This window comes from Schistocerca gregaria, chromosome 5 (genome assembly GCF_023897955.1).
Source record: "Schistocerca gregaria isolate iqSchGreg1 chromosome 5, iqSchGreg1.2, whole genome shotgun sequence".
NCBI lineage: Eukaryota > Metazoa > Arthropoda > Insecta > Orthoptera > Acrididae > Schistocerca > Schistocerca gregaria.
The window spans coordinates 36633042-36651408 of NC_064924.1; the positions used below are offsets into that span (position 1 = coordinate 36633042).

Here is an 18367-nt window from a genome sequence, read left to right on the forward strand (position 1 = left end):
TCCTAGAGACTTCTTCCTATTCCCTTGACTCAAACTCGCTTTGAAAGGAAAGAGATTTGGCAATATTCCTGACATCCAACAAAATATGATGTGGCTTTTGAACATCATCCCAACGGAAGACTTTGTGCAAAGTTTCCAGAACACATATTGCCAAGCTCAGTGGTGCATAGTTATGGGAGGTGAATATTTCGTAGGACAGTAAGGTAACTGTAGTTCATAGTTCATATACATTAATGTTACAGGACTATTCACTAAACTTTAATGTCAGAGGTTGTAGAAAGATAAAAAAAGAATATCAACACAAACTGGTACTCTCTGTCTGGGATTCAGAGTGGTGTTCTGTTTTTATTGCAAAGATCTCAAACAAAGTCCCATTGACATGAAGCAGTAAATTGAAAATCCACATAATTTTAAAATAAATATAAAAAACATATCTTATTAACTTCCTTTTACAAATTTACGATAGGCATGCACAACTGATTTTCCAGATAACTAGTCTGGAGTGACAACTATTTACATGCATGGCAGATTTATGGAGAGGGCAGCTGCAAAATGTGGGCAGCGTGGAAGGCAGAAATGAAACAATCAGTGACCTCTGAACTGTGGCACTACAAGAGAGTTTAAGGGTGTGTAGTATCAAAACTATAACTTCACCTGTACAACTCAATTGCTAAGCCAAGAGCTACCCAGTTTCAGAAAAAATCATAGCAATTAATGAAACGAGGTACCAAAACCACCAGTTGACCTATACAGGTCAAATTAAAATCCCAATACCAATACAGAAAGTCAAAACAGGCAGCACTGCACAAAACAGAGCATCAAAAAGATAGCTTCACCTATATAGCTCTCCTGAAGAACCCCAATAACAACACATGAAGCCAAGATTGCAGAAATTAATTACAGTTGATATTAACACTGCAAGGAAAATTCAGGGAGAACATGAATAATTTAGGACTAGAAGGGATAACTCACTGAATAATGGAAGGATTGAGTCACTGAAAAGGACACGAAAAAGAACGAAAACTTCATTAGTGGATGATAAGTGAAAAGCTAATCTAGAGATCACAGATATCAAGATTCTGGAACTACACCAGAATGGTGGTCAACAGTTTTGGTATGTTACTTGCAATTATTTTGTCTTGTATCACTTATCAGAATGTCATTCATGGAGTACTGTAAGTGCTGAAAGGCTGTTAGCTACCTTCATGTAAGTACATGTATAAATGAAGCATACCGTCCAGTTTAGAAAGTTCCATTTCACTTATTTGAAACATAAACTGACACTGGAACTACCTGCCAAATGAAAACTGTTAGCCAGACTGAGACTCGAAGTTGGGAACTTTTGCCTTTCACAAGCAATTGCCCTACTAAACAAACTATCCGAGTCCAACTCTCAACGACTGAGTGTTGACCATTCTGCTATGTTGTTCCCACAAAATGTAAATCAACTGGGAAACTAAAGGTGACATGTGCACAGGCAGACATGTGAGAATGTGCATGTGACTGCAATCGGCTGATAATTTTGTGTCTTGCTATAAATTTTATCATTTATCAATTTTTTACTATCTGTGCACATATTTTTATATACTATCATTGTGGTGACAAAACAATTCTGTAATAGGCTGATTGAAAAATCGTTCACGTTCACTTGGCCTTGATGACTAAAAGTCAAGATTTAAAGATTCTTATTAGCTGCATAACAACTGCAACACTCACTGAAAATAGACCTCTAGTCTTATGACAGACAAATATATACTGTCGTGCGACATATATCATTATGATAATGTTGTCATGAAGCTAGTAATACAAGATAAATAACGGATAGTTAATAGACCGACCATCTAAAAAACTCCAAGACTGATTTTATTCTCGGCACATAAGTGATGTCATTGTAGTAACTACAGTGGCAGCTTGAACTGTCAGCTGTAAACAACAGATGTTCACTCATATAGTCAGCTGTGAGCAGGCAGTGTTAAGCAGTGATAGTTCAGCCATATGGTGTCAATGCTTTAGTGTCACACATCACAATGAAACATCCTCTTTAAATCAAGTTTTAAAGACGTTCTCCAGAACGTTTTGAAGAAGACAAAAATTTGTGCAAACTTTGTTCCACACATCTCAACTCTTAAACACAAAAGAAAAAGACATGTGAACTTATGTATGATTTGACTTGATTTAAATGCAAAATGCGGATGGTTGTTTTCTGGAAAAAAATCATCACAGATGAAAAGATTTGGTGTTATCTACATGAATCTATCACAAAAAGAGAAAATGCAGAAGTTCACATGAAGGTCAATGCTTTGACAATATGACAGACATTTGAGCCAATGTGACGTGCGAGTTGCACATCACAAAGAAGGACTTTCCTGACCGTTTCTCTTGGTTGTACAAATGTTTTGTGCATTATACTCAAGTGGGGCAAGACTATGTAGAACACCCGTAGCATTAAGGCCACCATCTTCACTTTTCTCGACTTTTTATTAATCTAGTCTAACTTTTTGGACTGATGGGGTACAACAGACAGCAACAGTTATTTTTCAAATTAATGATTGGCCTATTAATTTTTCTACATTACACTTGGCTCTAGCAGCCACAATATTTTATAATAGTTTAATAATGCATTTTTAAACATATTCTCTATATCTATCTCAACTCATTCCACATCCCTGTAGGTCCTGTTTCAATGACTTCTATGGAAAATGACAAGTGGATGAACAAGTGCCCTGTAGGACAATATCAAATTGTCCTACAGGGTACACTAAAACACAAACGCACGCGCGCGCGCGCACACACACACACACACACACACACACACACACACACACACACACACTCACACACACACACACACACAACAATTAATTTATTAAAAAAAAAAAAAACTTTGAATCATACAATCACAATATTAGAATACAGGTACCTATATCACTCGTATTTTTATTTATTGTTAATGTAAAACATTACAAATGGGAATTCCACTCCTGCTAATGCAAGTGACACTGATGGTAGAATAATTTAATATGAAAAATAAGACCAGTTGTTCCACGAGATGAAACAACATAGCACATGAGAAGCAGAATTTTTTTTTTCTTTTTGGTCATAATAAGGAACTTAAAGCACGTAATAACAAAGAGAATAAAATATTTCAAAGATACCATAATTCAATCTTATATCAAGCTCTCAATAAAATTTTTAACATTACTTTGAGCATTCAATGACATGGTAGATGGAAGTAATTGAATCAATAAATGCCTAACGACACTGGTCAGTATTCAGTGCTTCCTAGCTGCTGCCAACTTCAACCAGAGGACAACACTGTGTTAGTACAGTAGATGTGCACTTACGAGAGCAGAAAAGATACACACGGATAACACCACTGTAATACGAGGGTCGGTCAAAAAGTAATGCCTCCCATTTTTTTTCTACTTAAAAAAATTAAGTTAAGTGAAAAATTTGAATTTGGCGCCATTCCTCAAACCTTCTTCTGCAATCCACTGCAGTAGTAACTTTCTGTGTCAACAGGTGGCAGCACAGCAGAAGTTTGTAAGATGGCCGACATCGATGTTCGTTTGAGACAGCGTTGTGTGATTGAATTCTTGAATGCAGAAGGTGAAACGCCCATACGCATTCATGAAAGACTGAAGAAGGTGTATGGTGTTGTGACAGTGGATGTCAGCACTGTTAGACGATGGGTTCGTCGTTGTAAGGAAGCTGAAGGGCAAACACCGTTGACTGACGAAAAGCGGAGCGGCAGGCCAGTGAGTGCAGTGACTCCACACAACATTCAGCAAGTTGATGACATCATTCGTGGTGACCGTCGGGTGACTGCAGATGAAGTGTGACGCATTATTTCTCTTAGTAAAGGCAGTGTGATCACGATTATTAAACAATTGGGGTACTCAAAAGTTTGTGCACGGTGGGTTCCAAGAATGTTAACCGATCAGAATAAAGAGGCAAGGAAAACAATAGCCTCGCAACACTTGCAGCGCTTCCGTTTGGAGGGAGATGAGTTTCTGAAAAACATTGTGACCGGGGACGAAACATGGGTGCATTTTTTTGAACCCGAATCAAAGAGGCAGTCAATGGAGTGGCGTCACACAAGCTCGCCGAGGAAGAAAAAATTCAAAACTGTGCGATCGGCAGGGAAAGTTATGGCAACAGTTTTCTGGGATACAGAGGGTGTGATTCTGGTTGATTTTTTGGAGCAGGGATGCACAATAAATTCTGTTCAATACGTCACAACCCTCAAAAAACTTAAAGCACGTCTTCAGCGAGTTCGCCCAACAAAATCAATGGCAGATGTTCTTTTGCATGACAATGCAAGACCACACACACCAGTCGTCACACCTCTGACGAGATTGTCAAAATTGGATGGGAAGTTTTGCCTCATCCCCCATACAGCCCTGACCTAGCACCATCAGACTTCCATCTGTTCGGGCCACTAAAAGAAGCTCATCGTGGGATTCATTTTGAAGATGAGGAGGCCGTCAAAACATCCGTGCGTCAATGGCTTAGGAAGCAGAGCTGTGATTTTTACCGTGCTGGGATACATGCCCTTGTTCAAAGATGGACCAAAACTGTAGAGATGGGCGGAGATTACATTGAAAAATGACAAAATGATCCTCAATGTTGTGGTTTTCAACCTATGTAATTGCATTTAAATTTCCTGACAATTAAATGTAGAAAAAAAATAGGAGGCATTACTTTTTGACTGACCCTCGTATTATTGCAATTGAGCTTGTTGTCTTCTTAATATTAGAAAATTAAAACCTGTGTTGCCTTTTATGTCAAGTTGGTAATGATGAGAAGGCACTCAATACCGATCAATGACAGTTGATTTCTACTTTGCTAGTTGCTCACTTAACTGAGTGCTTAGGTTGTGTGTATAGTAAGTTATATTCTTCAGTGCTCCACTTCATATCTGGCACAATGCCTCAGTCACCCTTCAGATGAATGTGCACAGTAAAAGTTTCATCTATTGTTTCTTTTTAATAGTAATGACGCATTTTTTTGCCACTTGCCTTATGCGCTTGCATGTGCTTCTTCGCATTTGATTTTTGAGCAAATGCTCTTCCACAGACAACACACTGAAATGGTTTCTCACCAGTGTGGCTTCTGATGTGCTGCTGCAAGTCAAAGTTCTTGGTAAACAACTTCGTGCAGAAATTGCATTTCAACTGTGAAGTGACAAGAAAAATAGCATTTTAGTAATGTATCCTTTAATTCCTGTGCAGTACAAGTAACAAAATAAGAACTTATAATCAAAGATTCAGCTAAACATGAGGTAACCCCACATTTATCTAATACGAGTAATGACTACTTCCCTGACACAATAGCTCTGCCTTGTATCAACGATAAATGAGAGAGGAAGAGGAGGGGGGAAGATACAGACTGTGGCAATAGTTGTGTAGGTTTTGTGGTATTGGCACTCTACACAACTATCATTAGAAACCCTATATTCTGTCAATTTTGATGAGTAGGGATATATCCTTGCGTAATTATTGTCTTCAACCATTCAATTTTGATTTATCGGTATGGTTTGGCCCCCTCCACCACCTCTCTCCCTTGGTTGTATGGAACCATTTGATATAAAGCAAACTTGTCACGGAATGAGTCATGGGGATATAATTCACAGAATATTGGTTTGAAAGGCACAGGCAAATCAAGAGAGTTTGAACAGTACATACATACACATGTTTAGTAGTTCACACAATGCCCTACATGATCAAAGTTTTATTACCTGGTGATATTTTTATGTTCTTTTACAAGTTTTTTTCATGACTTAAATAGGACATTGATCTGAGTGTGGCGAATGTATATAAACTGCTGGTCACAAAACTGTAACACTGTGAAGAGTAGCAAACAGTGAAATTTTATTCTCCAGTTTCCTCAGTGTGAGTGATTATTGGTGTGCTTCCTGGTGTACAGCCAAGTAGTTAGTACCATTTTATGGATACTATTTTGATGACTGTTCAAATCCCAGTGCATAAAATGGAATCCACAACTTGACTGAACGTCCAAAAGCACACTGTTCAAAAAATTTTACATACAGTGTGTATTGTAGTGAGGTACAACTTTCAGTCCCACTGCTATCTTTGCCATCTCAGTGAGAAAAGATTAATATTTGTTTATGAAACAGATCGCTATGAATTACAATTTATCATTATCATTATCATTTTAATGTTTCTGTGCCTCACTTATCATTATTCGCCATTGTTAGTTATAACCAGGAAAGCATTGGCATGGTGCCTAAGTTTCTAGCATTTATCCATATGTTTAATGAACACAACAGATGCATATTAACAGAGACTTTAGTCATCAGTAATACATCCTACTTCACTATTTACAACAGTCTGCCAACACTGGGGCTACTTTATTATTCCACAAATCACGTGCTTTTGAAGCAAAGAACTAGCTGGACCATGTTCGGCGCACATTTTCATCCGGAAAGTAAGTTCATTGAAGGTTGTTTGATAGAGTAGGAAAGGTGGAAATCTCAGGGTGCAAGATCAGTTGAACAAGGTGGGTGCTGAGTGACTTCGCAACCCAAACCCCATACATTTTTTTTTTTTGTCAGTCTAGCAGAATGTGGGCAGGCATCAGCATGGAGTAGCATCACTTAACACAGTCTTTCTGATCATTGTTCTTGGATTGCATTTGCAAGACAGCTCATTCGTGGACAATAAATTTCAGTAGTGATGGTTACACCTCAGTGAAGCAATTCGTAGTAAATCACACCGTCGCTGTTTCATCAGATGTGTGACATTATTTTTTGTGGATGTGTGCAGGTCTTTGTAAGGGGAGTTGCTGCTTTGTTTGAGCTGAACCATTACTTTCTTTTCCTCATGTGTGCATAAAGACATCATTTCTCATCACCAGTAATGATAGAGGATAGGAATGGTTGGTGTTGTTCACGAGTCAACTGATGAGAAAAAAGCTGAGAAGCACCTAAGGCCACCCACTGACTTTTGTGATTTTTGCTTGGGAGCGTGTGGTACCCATACATCTGATTTTTTAATCTCCCCCATTGCATGCAAACGTTGCATGATGGTTGAATGATCACAATTCATCAAATCTGCCAGTTCTTGAGTATACAGACATATATCATTGTGGATTAAGACGTTTAAATTATCTTCATCAGGCCTTCTGAAAGTGGAGAGACCCAACTGTCAAAATGATTCTCCTTAAAATGAGAAAACCATTCCCTTGCTGTGCTCTGTCCAATGGCATTATCCTCACACATGGTGCAAATGTTTCTGGCTCCCTCTTCTGCTGTCACCCCTCTACTGAAGAATATGTCTGCAATGTCCAATTTCTCCACTTGGCACTCCATTTTCTAACATCCACAGCTCTACTCGGTACCTCCAAATGGCAAAATGACAATACATACACCAAGATACCAATGGTGGATTGCAAGACAATCCATAAATAAATTCATAGAAAACTCAGTACCAACATGTAAAATAAAAACACCATGAACATATGGACTAACTTAAGATTTTGTTTCTGTTTCATGTTGAATGAGTGAGTGTTGGGGTGACACTGCATCAAACAAACCGTCAGGAGTGTACTGTCATCACAATACCTGGTGTGTCAAATTTTGCTGACAGTGAGTGATTACGACAAAGTACTGCCATTTTGTTCCTATTCCCTGTGATCATGATTTAAACACGGTGTGAAAAATAAGTATTGTAAACGAATTGTACTAAAAATGTTGTACTAGTTAGTTGCCGCTTACGTCTCATCCTCACAGGTTGCCCATCATATGGCTTAACATGGACAAGGAGAGTACACTGCAAAAAGTTATTATATGTGACAAGTGACAAGTGAAAATTTAAGTTACACGGAAACTTATTTGGCAGATTATCCATTTTTCCAAGAGGTAGGGAGGAGGGAAGGGAGAAAGACAATTATTGCATTGTAGTCTATTACAGAAATACTTATAGCTTGAAACACTAATGAGGCTTTAAAGCATTATAACATTTACGGCGAAGGGGGGGGGGGGGGGGGGGGCAGGTGGAGAGAGGGGTGCATGGACAATGAGGATGTACCAGTACCAGTACTGAATATACTGAAGAGAAGACTATGGCAGACACTGAGTACAAAGTACATTACTGTTATATATATTGGCTATCCTATGTCACCATATCAATTGTCACACTCTACGGATACTTACTACAACAATATTTTCTCTGATTACAACCTGCATCAAATATATAATATGACGTTGTGCTCATGCAGGATCATATAGGAGCATGGTGTATCATAGTATTATAGAGGTATTAACTGGTGCATCTGATACTGCTTCAACAACCTACAGTCAATCTGTCAACTTTCAGTCTAAACTAGACCTCGGACTACACAAGAGGGCAATCTGTCACCACAAAATGTATTCCAAAAACTAATAAAGACGCAAAATAAAAATTTTCAGCATTCTGTTCTCTTTCTGTTTTTGTAGATATGATGCGACACTCCACATCATCACCGTGTTGCAGGACGGAATCTGACATCCGTTTTCAGTAGGCTCAGTTGATAAATACTAGGTTTGGAACTTAAACAGTGGCAACTATTTATTCACAACCAATACAAAAGAGTTACATGTTTGCACCTATTACTGTCCTTTAAAGTAGTCACCAGCATTGTGTAGAACCCATTGCCAGCACTGTGGAAGGCATAGTATACCTTTGGCAGAGCCTGATGTTCCTTTATTAAAACACAAAACAGCATATAATACACCAAATTTTAATGTTTCATAGTGTACAAAAACTGTTTTTGGAAGGCAATTCCAAATTACAGATTTCAAACTTTCTTTCAAAATTTGAGTTTTTCCATGTAAGCACTTCTTGAGTAGATCAGTACTAGCCAAGTCCCTTAATATAGGTTTTATAGCACTAATAACTGCTAGAGCTATAGAGTGTTTGTGTTTATAATGTTCACTAGAACACAATGCCCGATTTTATTTGCATCTGGTCTCAGGACCATTTGGGCAAAGGCTGTGTTGAGGGTCATCACCACTTGATACTTTATGGAATAATATTGCCCATACAGCTCTTCTCATATTTTCCAAATCGTTAGAGTTCCTTCTTATGAATAACCCATAGTAAACTTGCAGCTTGTTTATTTCACAGTTTGTAAGATGTTCCTTTCCTCTAAGTTTTATTTTTCCATCTTCTAATTTATTTCCTGCCTTTTCCTTTAGAAGCTTTCTCAGCCTTGATCCAAATCTTTTCTGAACATGTCCTATGCATACAAGTTTCGTAATCTGAATGTCAGGGGCATACGGCTTCTCCTCACAGATTTTTGCGAAGGCTTTGCTGTCACCATCACCGAGATATTTCGTGTACATGACACATCTTGCACTGATATAGCACAGCATGGTATAGTGCTTTGACGACCACTCCACCTGTCATGAAATACGCTTTTCAATATCGCTACAACCGCACGCGAGCTATGTGCCGGTCATCCATCATGTTGAAGTAAATTGTCATTCTGTCATGCAGTGAAACATCTTGTAGTAACGTCAGTAGAAGATTACATAGGAAATCAGCATACATTGTACCGTTTAGATTGCAATCGATTAAATGGGGGCCAATTATCCTTCCCTCCATAATGCCGCACCATACATTAACACGCCAAGGTCGCTGATGTTCCATTTGTCGCAGCCGTTGTGGATTTTCTGTTGCCCAATTGTGCATATTGTGCCAGTTTACATTACTGATGTTGGTGAATGATGCTTCATCGGTAAATAGAACGCGTCCAAAAAATCTGTCATCTTCCCGTAATTTCTCTTGTGCCCAGCGGCAGAACTGTACACGATGTTCAAAGTCATCGCCATGCAATTCCTGGTGCATGGAAATGTGGTAAGGGTGCAATCAATGTTGATGTAGCATTCTCATCACAGACGTTTTTGAGATTCCCGATTCTCGCGCAATTTGTCTGTCACTGATGTGCGGATTAGCTGTGACAGCAGCTAAAACACCTACTTGGGCATCATCATTTGTTGCAGGTCTTGGTTGACGTTTCATATGTGGCTGAACACTTCCTGTTTCCTTAAATAACATAATTATCCGGCGATGTCGTCCAGAATACCGAGCAGCATACATAGAACACACCTGTTGGGCATTTTGATCACAATAGCCATAAATCAACACAATATCGACCTTTTCTGCAATTGGTAAACGGTCCATTTTAACACAGGTAATGTATCACGACACAAATACTGCCTGCACTAGCGGAATGTTTTGTGATACCACGCACTTATATGTTTGTGACTATTACAGCACCATCTATCACAAAGCAAAAAAAGTGGTCCGGCTAAAACATTCATATTTCTTTACGTACTACACGAATATATAATAAAAAATGGGGGTTCCTATGTAAAAAAAAATAAAATAAAAAATAAAAAAAATAAAGCCACAGCGTCATTTAGCGGGCCAACCATAGTTCCATCTGGTTTCCCCTTTCAAGCTAGACAAGTTCTGTTCTTGGCAGTTTTTTTGTTTGATGCTTATTTTGTGAGATATTTGGCCCAGTCACTATCAATGGGCCACCCTGTGTGTGTGTGTGTGTGTGTGTGTGTGTGTGTGTGTGTGTGTGTGTGTTTAAGGGCAAAGAGTAAGGGCAGAGATGTCAGTCGAGGCGGAAGTACAGAGGCAAAGAAGTTGTTGAAAGACAGGTGAGGTATGAGCGGCGGCAACTTGAAATTAGCGGAGGTTGAGGCAAAGGCAAATGTCTGCTTGTGTCTGTGTATGTGCGGATGGATATGTGTGTGTGTGAGAGTGTACACCTGTCCTTTTTTCCCCCTAAGGGAAGTCTTTTCGTTCCCGGGATTGGAATGACTCCTTACCCTCTCCCTTAAAACCCACATCCTTTCGTCTTTCCCTCTCCTTCCCTCTTTCCTGAAGAAGCAACCGTCGGTTGCGAAAGCTAGAAATTCTGTGTGTGTGTTTTTGTGTTTTATTTATTGTGCCTATCTACCGGCGCTTTCCCGCTTGGTAAGTCTTGGAATCTTATGGAACATCTTTATAATTAGTGTAGCAGTATTCACTCTAATATTCACAAAACCAATATCTCTCTGTACTGGTGCAAAAGAAGTTTCAGTTGCATAAGTGAAGTAGCATCTTTGTAATATTACGATATATAATAGCATCTCTGACACTCATATGCTTAAACACTATGTATCTATCAAAACATGTGGGGCATGTTAGAAGTCTGTTCTGTGACTAAGCTGAAGTGCTCAGTGATACAAATTTACGTGTGCAATGATACAAATGTGGTAGAAATGCATTCAGTGACAAATATGAAGCACTCAATTATGCAAGTTTATGTGTGCAATGATGTGAATGTGGTGAAAACTACAAATGTTGTCTGCTGGACAAAAACTATGAAAACAAGTACTCCAAGCCAACATTTCATGTGAGTCACATCCCAATGCAAATCTGTAACTCAACCATCTTTTTGACATGCTTAGAATTATGTATTATTTATATTTTAGGATAACTAATCAGTAAAAAACACAACACATGTGGCGATGAAAGTATGAAAGCCATCTGTCGATGAATCGTAATGATTCGAAACCAGTAACGGTACTCTTTGAATAAAGGAACTTAAAATAAATTTGTGGCTGGTTGCTTTCTCAAAACCATCAACATTCAGCAGTCAGCTTCAAATGCCGGTTCTGTGATTTTTTCCAATAAGTTCCTCAAAAAGAATGCTGCATTACCTACAAGGAGTCCCATTTGAGTTCCTGAAGCATCTCTGTAACACATAGATGTTGTTCAAACCTACCGGTAACAAATCTAGCAGCCTATGTCTGAACTGTCTCGATGTCCTCCCTCAATCCAACCTGATATTGATCCCAAACACTCAAGTAGTACTCAAGAATAGGTTGCACCTGTACCCTATGTGCAGTCTCCTTTACATGCGAAGCACACTTTCTTAAAATTCTCCCAATAAGCCGGGGTCGACCGTTCACCTTCTCCTGCACAGTTCTTATGTTGTGTGTTCCATTGCATATCGTTTTGCAACATCAGCCCAGGTATTTAAATGACTTCACTGAGTCAAGCAGAACACTAATATTACTGTATCCGAACATTACAAGTTTGTTCTTCCTACCAATCTGCATTAACTAACATTTTTCCACATTTACAGCTACTCCCAACCAGAAAATTTGTGTAAGTCGTCTTGTATCTTCCTACAGTCATGCAACTTCGACATCTTACTTTATACTACAGCTCATCAGCAAACAACTGCAGATTGCTGCCCACCCTGTCCACAAAATCATTTATGAATAGAGAGCTACAGCAGTCCTATCACACTTCCATGGGACAGTCCTGACGATAACCTTGTCTTCATGAACACTCACCATAAAGGACAACCTATGGGGTTCTATAATTTAAGAAATCTTCAAACCCCTCACATATCTGTGAACATATTCCATATGCTCATATCTTCATCAACAGTCTGCAATGGAGCACTGTGTTAAATGTTTTCCAGAAAACTATAAATATGGAACAAGCCTGTTGCTCTTTATCCATAGTTCATAGTATATCACGTGCAAAAAGGGCAAGGTGAGTTTCGCATGAGCGATGCTTTCTAAAACCATGTTGATTCATGGACATCAGCTTCTCAGTCTCAAGAAAGTTTATTATAAATGAAATGAGAAAATGTTGAAGGATCCTGCAGCACTTTAAAGTAAGGCAGTTTGTTCTGTAATTTTGTGTGTCCGTTCTTTTACCCTTCTTATACATGGGAGTCACCTGTGGTTTTCTACAGTCGCCTGGAACTTTGTGCTGGGTTAGAGATTCACAATAAATGCAGGATAGGTAAGGGGCCAATGCTGTAGAGTACTCTTTGTAAAACCAAAGTGGGATTCCACTGGATCTCTTGATTTATTTGCTTTCAAATCTTTCAGCTGTTTACGCCTGGAATGCTTATTAGTATGTTCATCCATACGGGAGTCAGTCCGGTAGTCAAATGATGGAATGTTTGTATAATTCTCCTTTCTGAATGATTCCTTGAATGTGACATTTAAAACTTCAGCTTTTGGTTTGCTACCTACAACAGCCACAACAGATGGTCAACAAGGGACTGAATGGAGGCCTTATACTAGCTTACACTTTTACATATGACCAGATTTTCCTCAGATTCTCTGCCCCATATTTTGCTAAGGTATGATAGTGGTAGTTGTTATATTGCTTCGTGTGTAGACCTTCTCACTGATGCACGAATCTCTAATAATCTTTACTTGTCATTATTTGTTCATTCTCTTTTGAACCATGAGTGCAACATCCTCTGCTTCCTCATCATCTCACATATGTCATTATCAAACCATGATGGATCTTTTCCATCCCTTATCCACTTTCTAAGCACATAACTCTCCAGACCACAACTTACAATCTGCTAAAAATCTGCCCATAATTCTACTACTATTTGTTTTATACAGCACATCCACTCTCCTAGCCCTCTTGGCTGATTTATTAACTTTGTAACCATAGTTGCTACAATGACATCACAATCGCTAATGCCCGTTTCCATACTGACAATGTCGATAATGTCCAGCCTATTCGTAGCTACAATGTCTAAGATATTTCCATTGCAGTGGGCTGCTGAGCTAGCCCCTCAAGACAGTTTTTAGCAAACATGTTCAAAAGTACTTTGCATGACTGTCTGTCTCTACTCCTCATCAATGAATCCACAGGCATCCTTATCTCTACTTCGCAGATTAAAGTCATCTCCAATTAGTAATGGATGATCTACGCACTACTGACTATAGACTATTTTTGAATGACTAGAACTGTCACAGCGGAATCAGGCACCCAATAAAAACATTCAACAATTAACTTGATTTCACCTACACTTATATGCGACCAGATAGCTTCACAACATTTCTGCAAGTCAGCATCTCTGCCATATGGTGAGTAGCAACTATTCTTTTCATTAAATTGTTACATTCAATTCTGGATTTTCCACTGCTTGATTTTGTCAGGTAACTTCACTGTCACACACAACTTTGCCCTCAATAGAGACAATATTTTTGTCAACAGCAATCAGCACTCTGCCTCTTATGGCTTCTAATCTGTCTTTCCGATATATATTCCATGACTCACTAAATATCTCGGAGTTTTCCACATTAGGTTTCACCCAGCTCTCAGTCTCGGGAATAATTTGAATGTGGGAACTTTCCTGAAGGGCAGTGAATTCAGTAACTTTATTATGAATACTTCGACACTTTACTGATAAAAGTTTGACAGTTAAAGTGTCTTTACACTAAATGCAGTCTGACTTCCCTTGCTGCTTATCAACTGTGTTCATCAGAGAACCTCAAAGTACTGTCTACCCTAAAAATCCTCATGTGCACTCTGCAAGTTCTCTGCCACACAAGTAGCTGCTTCCTTTGTACTGTGCACTCTTGACCTATCAAGGAGAGTCCTACAAATCCCCACACAATAATGCAGGTCTAGAAATCTGCAGTCAAGACTACCACAGAGTTGACTAACACTCTGTTTGAGACCCTCCACTCGCCTCCAAACCAAAGGACCCTGATGAACTCTGGGAACAATGCTGCAAATAGCGAGCTCTGCTTGCACCCCTCAGGTGAGGTCAGCAGCCTGTAAGAGCTGAGGATGCTCTAAGAACCCATGCGACAGGGGTCGTTAGTGCAGAAATCAGCCACAATTTGCAGATGACTGCACCCTGAAAGGGGTAAAATCTTCTTGGTTTTCAAGCCGCATCGATTCCAATAAAATCATCAACCTTTCGATGGCTAGCTGCACCAATCGAGAAGGTTTTAGTGCAGTCATGCCGCCGCAAAAAACTCCGAATGTACCCTGCACACTCGATAGCTGCAGGCAATGCTGCCTCCACATCTCGGATGAGGCCTCCGTGCGGTTTCTTCTAACCTAGCTCAAAAACAGATTACTTTGAAGAATGGCAACTTTTCTTTCTGTTTTCCGTGTGCCTATCAATGACTCGATGCTTCTGCTTTAATCCAAAAGTATTTACATGTCTTTTAAAAAGAAGTTAATCATTTGATGACATTGACTATGAGAAATTAATGCAGGTCTTGAAAGTTATGCCCTTTGATTGAAAAGATAATCCAACGATATTGGCCTCACATAGAACCCAAATAAGGTAAATTACAATTAATTGGACAGAAGAAAAATTAAAAGGAAAGCAGGAAGGTAAGGTTTTTATAGATTACCATATTTCTTTAAACTTGTCAGTGAAACAAGAAAGGAAGAACAACACTGAAGTAGAAACAAACCTTATCGTTAACCCACAATATTTATCCTTGTTGTTTCTACAGGCTTGGAATGAAGGTTGTTATAAGGTGTGCACCTCTTCTTAAGAAATAAATTTTTAAATGTTAGGTGCACCTCCACATAATAATTTCCATTTTATTATACACTGAAGAGCCAAAGAAACTGGTACACCTGTCTAATATCATGTGGGGCCCCCATGAGCACGCAGTCGTGCCACAACATGACTCAGCTAATGTCTGAAGTAGTGTTGCAGGGAACTGACACCATGAATCCTGCAGAACTGTCATTAAATCCACAACACTAGAGGGGGTCGAGATCTCTTCTGAATAGCACGTTGTAAGGCATCTCAGGTATGTTCAATAACGTTGTCTGGGGAGTCTGGTGGCCAATGGAAGCATTTAAACTAAGAAGAGTGTTCCTGGAGCCACTCTGTAGCAATTCTGGACATGTGGGGTGTTGCACTGACCTGCTGGAATTGCCCAAATCTGTCGGAATGCACAATAGACATGAATGGATGCAGGTTATCAGACAGGATGCTTAAATAGATGTCACCTGACAAGAGTCATATCTAGATGTATCACAGGTCCCATATCACTCCAACTGCACATGTCCCGTAACATTACAGAGCCTCCACCAGCTTGAACAGTCCTCTGCTGACATGCAGGGTGCATGGATTCATGAGGGTGACTCCATACCTGTACACATCTATCCACTCGATACAATTTGAAATGAGATTCGTCCAACCAGGCAACATGTTTCCAGTCATCAACAGTCCAATGTTGGTGTTGACGGGCCCAGGCAAGGTGTAAATTGATGATGTTTCATTGAATGGTTCGTACTCGTAACACTTGTCGATGGCCCAGCATTGAAATCTGCAGCAATCTGATGTGGAAGGGTTGCACTTCTATCACGTTGACAAATTCTCTTTAGTCGTCATTTGTCCCATTCTTGCAGGATCTTTCTCTGGCCACAGCAATGTCAGAGTTTTGATGTTTTACCATGTTCCTGATATTCACTTAAATCTTGATAACCTGCCACTGTAGCAGCAGTAACCAATTTGACAACTGTACCAGACACTTTTTGTCTTATATATGCGTTGCTGATCGCTGTGCCGTATTCTCCCTGTTTACATATCTCTGTATTTCAATAAGCATGCCTATATCAGTTTCTTTCGCACTTTAGTTATATGACTTAAAAAGAATGAAGCCACATTCAATTGTTTGCTTGTTTTCATTCTACTACTCTTGCAGTTATGTAACACGAGAACTCTGTAAAATGAGGTATCACACCCACAGATTCATCTATTCATACTACAGTTTAAAAAATCAGTCAAACAAAGTATGTGGATGATAAAGCACAAGAAGAATACTATATTTACCATAGACTTTGAGTTTTGCTGGGGTTGCATCTTCGCGTGGAGATCCTGGCTTGTTCCTTCAGCTCCACAATTTTTGGATGGTAGTCTAGGATTCAATAAAGAACTAAAATGTGTCGTCTTGTTTACTGCAACATTTTCAGGTTGTGTCTTTCTTGAATCTTCTCTTTCATTCACATTATCCTGAGTATTTGACTGTATACTATCACTGGTGTAGTCAATAACAATATTTTGACAAACAGTACTATTTTCCAAAGCCACTTCACAGCCAGTATATTGCACTTCAGGATCCTGAATTGCTGCGAATTCCACACTGGAAAGCATATTCTGGAACAAGTCAGATAAAAACTAATGAATATAATGTTTGTAATGTCTTATCATAAGTTAAGTACAACCAACAGTATCACCATCAGTCATTTACAAAAGCACTTGCAGGGAAACATAAAACAGTATGATATGTAATTAATATAGTGCTGAACACCTGCTTATAATGACGATGCAGTAAAAGCAACTGCATAACGTACAAACCACAGAAATAAATTAAAAAACTAGTGAGGGAAAAGAAGAATTAAATAACAATTTTCAAAATTAAACTAAAAACAAATAAGAAATCAAATTATTGCATTTTTATTAGCATTTCATTGCAGTCCTTCAAATTAAAGTGCAACCCAGGTATTTTATTCCCAGAATTCAAGTTTCCTCATCATTTACAGTATTTTTGAGCCATTTAAATATTCTCAATTTCACAGGGTCAACTTGCATCTGCTTATACATTAGCATAGTAATAAACTTCCTGTCATTTACATTGCATGAAACAGAGAGAGGGAGATGGAAGGATGGAGGGACAGAAGCAAAGCAGGGAGGGAGAGGGGGAGGTAGAGGCAGAGAGAGAGAGAGAGAGGGAGGAGGGGGAGGGAGAGGGAGAAGGGGAGGGGGAGAGTGGGAGATGGAGAGGGAGGGGGTAGAGGGAAAGAGAAGACCATCAAATAGTGTTTACAAATACTACGCGTGGGTCAACTTTTGTGAGCCCTAGGTTTCTAGTTTTCTGTCAGTAGAAGTTGTAAAAGTCAGAGAAATTTTTGCCACTAATGGTTTGTTTCCTGTCACTGTCGAAAGCAACCCGGCAGTAACTATAATCAGAGTAGCCTTGCACATAGTCACGATTAGATTACATTAGATGAACCCTCTGTTCCGTGTATCGATTTTGAGAAGATCCTTGTGGGTGTGGAACATGTCAGATTTTTTTTAACATTACATGGTATTAATAAAATGTTGTTGTAGTAGTAGTAGTAGTAGTAGATCATCTGTGTTTAGAAACTTGTGGAAGGAATAGAAGAAGTTGGCCAGAAGGAATTCCTTCAGTCTTCTCTTACGCTAAATTTTATTTGTAGTTGAACTTTTTACATGTGCTGGTATGTTATTGATAACGAGTATTCCTGAATAATGAATCCCTTTCCAGACTAGTACATTGTTCTTATTCCTTGCACTGATTTTGTGAATGGATCTGTCAGTCAGAAAAAAGAATATATTATTTACAATGCATCTCATTAAACATTAAATATACTGAGAAGCAGTATCTGGAACAGGCTTTTGTCTGACTTGAAGAGTTACCACAAAGTATGACACTAGGACATCATGAAATGAAAGTATGCAAAGAGTATCAGCTTTTTTTTAATTTTTACATCACTTATTTCTGATGAAATACGCATGGCAAATCAGGATTTGTTTA

At 39.0% G+C, this 18367-nt stretch overlaps 1 protein-coding gene across 1 annotated transcript in view; it reads right to left on the minus strand.

Annotated features, from left to right (window-relative positions):
- LOC126272406 (zinc finger protein 761-like) overlaps window positions 1-18367 on the minus strand; it is a 348537-nt gene that overhangs the window by 137557 nt on the left and 192613 nt on the right. Inside the window, exons 8-9 of the mRNA XM_049975234.1 lie at window positions 16642-16965; window positions 5022-5177 (exon numbers count right to left, since the gene is read on the minus strand). Of these exons, the coding sequence (XP_049831191.1) occupies window positions 5022-5177; window positions 16642-16965 (480 nt within the window). The remainder of the gene's footprint in view (window positions 1-5021; window positions 5178-16641; window positions 16966-18367) is intronic.